Raw genomic sequence first — 5803 nt, forward strand, 5'->3', positions numbered from 1 at the left:
CAAATGTTCCATTTTTAATTGGTCACAAGATACCATGGCAATTATGAAGATAACTGATCGTCTTAATTTTGCAACTTCGCCATATACTTTACTAATCAAATAAGTTAGAAAAAAGGGAAATTCTTTTATATCATTTCTTGGGTAATTATTATAAGAGATTTTTGTACGAAATGCAATCTAAACATTAAAAAAAAGCAAGTTTCTTTTGATCAAAATCTGAAATTTGCAGTATCAGTGCCGTGTGTGTAATCCTTATCCCCCAAAAATAATAATAAAATTGCTGTATACTGGTGAAAAAACATTTGTAAGGACAAAAGTCTTGTCGGATAAAATAGCTGATGACTTTTAACCAGGGCGTAAGGTCTAAATAAACTTCTTGGAAGCGTTAAAAAACTTTATTACATGTTACTTGACAGAGATTCGGCTTGATATCAAATTTGATCTCTATAATAAAAGACGATTTTGTTCCTATAACAGTTACATGGAAGGTATCAATGAGGCGGCTATGACGAAATTTGCGATTTGTAGCAGAAAAATAATTGGCACATTCAAGCTAACAAATCGATGGAGATTAAACGGGAATAAATTTCCCTCTCTACATTGCACCATCATTTAGCACCCACCCACAAATTCTTATTGGATGTCTATGGAAAACTATTCGTATTATATCAAATAAAAACATTCTAATGCAAAACACTATATAAAAATATACAAATAAATACAAACATAACTTATAATAAATAAAATATATATTTGTAAACAACAAAAAGTAGTGTAAAAAATTAGTCAGCTAACTGGACCATAAGTTGGTTTCTGTAATCGTGAAAGTACATTCGTAAGAAATAATAGAGTTATAATATATATAATATCTACAGAATATAAAAGCTATTATGTTTGTGAAGCTGTAGCTAAAACCTTCAACCTCGTTTCTAGTTCCCCTGGTTGGTTTAAATGAAAAGGAAAGACACTCTGGAAATGAGGCTGTTGTAATATGTATCGACAATTTTACCCTTTGGCGCTGTAAAAACGTTTGAACTAAATAACCGCAAATTTTGTGGAAAAAAATTTAATTCATTACAAAGAAGACCCTCGCTGTTTCACTGCTAACTCGGTAAAAATCGAAGGAATGGAAAGAAATAATTTTAGGATATAAAATAGGTCTTACACTTCACAGACTGTTGGGAAAATTTGCTTTAAAGTTAAGGTTGAAGCTAACACTAAGCTTTACCAGCAAAGCAAAAAAACAAATGAAACGTCCATAACCATACGTGATACAACCATTAAAATGGGATTGTCAAGGTTCATTGTATTTTGTAGAAAGTTTTTGAAAGACAGTCCCCGAGTGTCACACATCTTTGGTTCGAGTGACATAACGCATTCACTTTATAAAACGCTATTACGTCCATCATATTTGGAAAAGTTACTTTCCCAATAGTAAGCTCTTTGTCCTTGTTGACATCGACGGGAAAATGAAGCACCCTAAAAAATTACGATATGCGACTTCACAAGCATTGATTATATTTCCAGAGTTATTTTTTAATATAGTTTGTTGTATAATCTTACTTAGCAGTAGAACTTTATCGAATTCGACTGAGAAAGTTCAAAAAGTACAAGTTGTACCCGTAAGTTTTATTCTAAAAGAATTTTTTTAAGTGCGCAAATTTCTTCATGATACCTTTGTTAATTTTGCATGCCAGTTTCGGACAAAACTCGCCTACTTAAGACGCCAGTTAAGTGAATTTCCCGCTAAGTGGAACGATATTTTTGACTTAACGATACTCCACTTTGTTTAGTTTCATCAAATCACTACACGAACATGAACAAGACTTTATCAAGTGCATAGCAACAACAACAACAACAATAACACCAAATTATCTGGGAAAACGCTAGAGAAAACCTACCTGTCGGAATATTTGACGGTTAAAGTATAACAATTGGCCATCTAAAGAAAAGGAAGAAGAGATTATGACAAATCCTCTTAATATTACAATACTTTTTTACAACTTAAAATGTTGATCACACAGTGACAAAAAAACCAGCACTATCAATAAGGACTGACACAAAAAGTATGATATAGTTCGCGTAACTTGTATACAGTCCTTTTTTTCTTCTTCTAACAATTCTGGACTGGGAACAAGGTTGACTATTAAGCGATCATTTTTTCACCATATGAGTTAAAAACTTTCGTATTGATGTTGAGCTAATTGCTGAATTAAAAGACTAACGAAAGCCAAAATACCGCAAGAATTAATTAAACATCTTATTAATTAGAGAACTTATTATTTTTTTGTTCTGAAAACAGGAGCTTATTGATAGATGAGTTGCAAACGTTTACGAAGCTCCATAAATGCGCGCGTATCCTGACTGGCAAAAGAAGAAGGACCACGAAAAACTGTTATATAAGAAAATAACGTTTGCGTTACGACCGGAGTTAGAATCCACGCAATCCACTTACCCTTCGACTTTCTCTCACAAGATAATCTCCATCTTTTCCATGCTGTAAATAAAACAAAGAAATTATTGATATGCTAACTAAAGTGAAGGTAAGTAACTACAGAAAACTCTACGAAGAAGAACATAGACTTTAGCCAAGTTCCCATGTTCTCTTTCTTAGAGCCCCTTGTTACCATCGATTACATCATAAGGGCAAAATACCCTGAGAACAAGGTTGTATAGATTTATACTGAAAGCACGTACTGTTTCAAGAATTCGTTCAGCATCAACTCGCGATATATCTCCAAAATACCATGGCTCACAATCATACACTAATGTAAATAAAAATTATAAAACAAACAAACAAACAGTTACGGCGCCAGATACATAGGCGAACATAAGAACGCTCGTCGTAAAAAGTGATAACATATACTAAGTTAAATATTTGGAACATATTTTTGTGTGTATAGATTAAACGGCAGCAATTGAGACGTAAGTTAAAAAACATTAGCTACTAAAATGGGTAAGCCAAACAGCAGTTCTTTAGTGGGAAAGTCAGCGGTGAGTGGGAACGCTAAAAGTGGGAATGTCAAAAAGCAGTAATTGGGTGAGTTAGTCAAGAAGCAGTGATCGTGGGGTACATTTTAATTACCTGATCTAAATTCTACTTCTGATTTTTGTCGAACTACGTTTCCCACAACACTGTTGCTACATCGGTTAACTTGATCCGGTAAAGCTGGTTCATGATCATAGCTTACTACTGGTTCTTTACGAACCATGTTTCTCCCAACGTTGTCTCGTAGTTTTTTCACCTTATTTAATGAACAAGGTTGTGGAGGTCGGGGTGGTGGTTCACAATGCTGTATCAGATCTCTCTCATCCAATGTTGGAGGCAAAGGACGTCTTGCCATGTATTCGGCGGTTGAAATGCGTTTTGTTGAAAACAAAGGAGGGTTTGGTAAATGTGGATGCATTTTTTTCTTTCTTCTTTAATAATTCTAAAGTCAGTAAATTTAAATGACAAATTGTTTACTTAATAAATATAATCATCACAACAACAACAACAACAACAACAACGACGACGACGCCAACGAAAAACAACAAGAATTACAAAAGAAAAGATTTCTACGCAGTAGACGACAACAAAAAACAAAATAACAGCGTTTCTCAACAAGTTTCTGCAGCAAATCCCTTCAGCAGCAACAACACTACATCAATACATTATAACAAGAACGAAAGTTCATACGGCTTTAACCGTCCTATTGTCAGTTGTTTATATTATTAAAACTGTGGGATCTTATATATTTAATATCGAATTCACAAGAAAAACATCATGTGAATGTAATTAAAAAAAATGATTGCGTCGTTTAATTAAAACTGAAATTGCGGAACATACGTCACACGACAAAACAATTCGACTTTTCATGTCACGTCATCAACTCCCTCGTATGTTTAAGAAGTATGCAGGAAGTAAGATGGAGAAAAACAATTAAAACACAATGTTGTAGGATTATCCTTCCTGTATATATTTTAAACATTTCACGAGTCTCCAAGCGACTAGGGTTAGGCGAGTCAAAATGAGATACTATTTCGAGTTAAGGCAATTTCATTTTTAGACAATATGCTATCAATATTGTCCTTGTCTCCAGGGTCTTTTGGCACCTCATCTGTTGTTTATAGGGCAATCAGAATAGTCAAAGAGGCAAAATGTCCTTGGAACAAGGTTTTACAAATACTTCAAAGCGTAAGAAGTCTTCATCAGCACCTTTCATGTCTTGGAGTACAGTACTTGACGCGTAGAAAACAAATGTTCGAGTTACCTGAGGTTACCTGAGGTTTTAATGGTTCGAGTTAATAAAAGTTCGAGTTAACCTGTGTTCAAGTTAACTTTAACACATTTTGATCAGTAAACAAACTTGCCTATAAGGCTTCGAAGACACCGTACAAACTGAAAAACACCTAAGGCCCTGGACACAATAAGTAGAGCCTCCTGTATTAAACCTCTTTAAATTTAAGGAGGTTTAATACATATATCATCGAGTAAGGACGGTAGGCGAAGTAATTTCTCAAAAAACGAAGCAACATGCAAGGAACCCATTTAATCACAACACGAAGTGAGCAAATAATAAAATAATAAAATGAAAAAAAAAGCAAGGTTAAGGATTGTAAAACAATAATATTTTAAAGGAAAGTTCAACGATCAATATGGTGAAAACAGAAGTTTGATTTCGATTGTCGCACTAGCTTAACGGAGCAAGTAAGCACGTAAATTTAGTAGAGATAGTCCACCAACAAAATACAAAAACTAAAGAAGTATTAAATAAATGTCAACATTTCATGTTGGTCATAAAAAAAGCGTGTATTAAGAACAAGTAGTCTAACCGAACTCACCTGTGAAATATAATGAACCTACATTTTAAACAACTTTCTTTTATTGTAAATACTTACAATTGTGATGAGGTCAAAATATTCGTCGAAATTATATCCATCATGATAATTTCTGTTTGTTTAAAGAGGTTTCGCCTTGCAAGGAAGCAGATAATATATATTTGTTCCGCTAGTAACGAAAGTAGAAACTATGCCTTTGTTAGGTTTCGTTTTATCCTTGTTTATATCAGTGAATTCTAGTTTAGCAACCTCCTTCAATGTTTTTGTTACTGTTCTATATATATGGAAGCCAAAAAAGTTGCAGGGAGGAGTATTGTATAAAATTTAGTCATTCAACTAAATCTATTTTATCCTAAACGGATATTGAACGATTTTGCTGTTGTGAAAAGCATTTTTTTCATGTTAATTATCAGTCAGGTAATAATAATGTAAAAAAAAAATTAATATTAGCTAGCAGGATAAAAAGAGTGCTAGTAAGTTGGAGATTCGACACTAACTTTTCAACACTGACTTAAAACTAAAAAGTACGATTTTTCATGTTCAGTTCGTTGGAATTCTGTCACATGAAAACTTGTCTGACTTTGACTGTGGTATTGACTAACATCCTAAAAAAGTTTTACCTCAAAAGCTTATTTTTCTTCTTCCAAGGTTTACGCAATTTCTTTTTTCATTTTGCGGTAAGAACGTAAGAAATAATACTCATAAAGCATTTTACATTTTTTGCACGTGGCACAGCATGAAAACGAGGTTGCGAAAAGCGTAGCATTTATATCAATAACTTCATTCTCGCCCCAGAGCTCTTGAAGATAAAAAAAGGTTTATCTTAAAGACCTCTGGGGACGAGAATGCAATAACTTTAAAGAAAGACAGGATTTACAAGGACTTTATTGCCCCTCGACCTTTGCCTGGGTACCTCAAACCCGCAACCTAAATATTACAGTTTACGTAAAGCGTCGTTTGGTGACTAGATAAATAAGATGAA

The 5803-nt window shown here is 33.7% G+C and overlaps 1 protein-coding gene across 5 annotated transcripts; it reads right to left on the reverse strand.

Annotated features, from left to right (window-relative positions):
* Nucleotides 1-643: 643 nt before the first annotated feature.
* LOC130624092 (cytoplasmic protein NCK1-like) lies at nucleotides 644-5506 on the reverse strand. Of its 5 annotated transcripts, none has more exons than XM_057439661.1 (6): nucleotides 5442-5506; nucleotides 3086-3431; nucleotides 2698-2765; nucleotides 2456-2497; nucleotides 1902-1942; nucleotides 644-1479 (listed from the first exon to the last, which is right to left on the reverse strand). In XM_057439661.1, the coding sequence occupies exons 2-6, from the start codon at nucleotides 3405-3407 to the stop codon at nucleotides 1302-1304; spliced, it is 651 nt and encodes a 216-aa protein (XP_057295644.1). In that variant the 5' UTR covers nucleotides 3408-3431; nucleotides 5442-5506; the 3' UTR covers nucleotides 644-1301. The 5 variants fall into 5 exon arrangements, with proteins under 5 accessions (XP_057295644.1, XP_057295643.1, XP_057295645.1 ...); XM_057439660.1 differs by lacking the exon at nucleotides 5442-5506 and adding an exon at nucleotides 4882-4953; XM_057439662.1 differs by lacking the exon at nucleotides 5442-5506 and adding an exon at nucleotides 4825-4849.
* Nucleotides 5507-5803: the final 297 nt, after the last annotated feature.

This window comes from Hydractinia symbiolongicarpus, chromosome 13 (genome assembly GCF_029227915.1).
Source record: "Hydractinia symbiolongicarpus strain clone_291-10 chromosome 13, HSymV2.1, whole genome shotgun sequence".
Taxonomy (NCBI): domain Eukaryota; kingdom Metazoa; phylum Cnidaria; class Hydrozoa; order Anthoathecata; family Hydractiniidae; genus Hydractinia; species Hydractinia symbiolongicarpus.

Bases quoted from the DNA above. Each gene is read 5' to 3' on its own strand.
- LOC130624092 (XM_057439661.1), bottom strand. From the start codon at position 3,407: ATGCATCCACATTTACCAAACCCTCCTTTGTTTTCAACAAAACGCATT. The intron at 2,498-2,697 runs GTACGTGCTTTC...TTTTATTTACAG, and splicing joins CTGAACGAATTCTTGAAACA to CATGGAAAAGATGGAGATTA. The intron at 1,480-1,901 runs GTAGGTTTTCTC...GTAATTTTTTAG, and splicing joins ACCGTCAAATATTCCGACAG to GGTGCTTCATTTTCCCGTCG.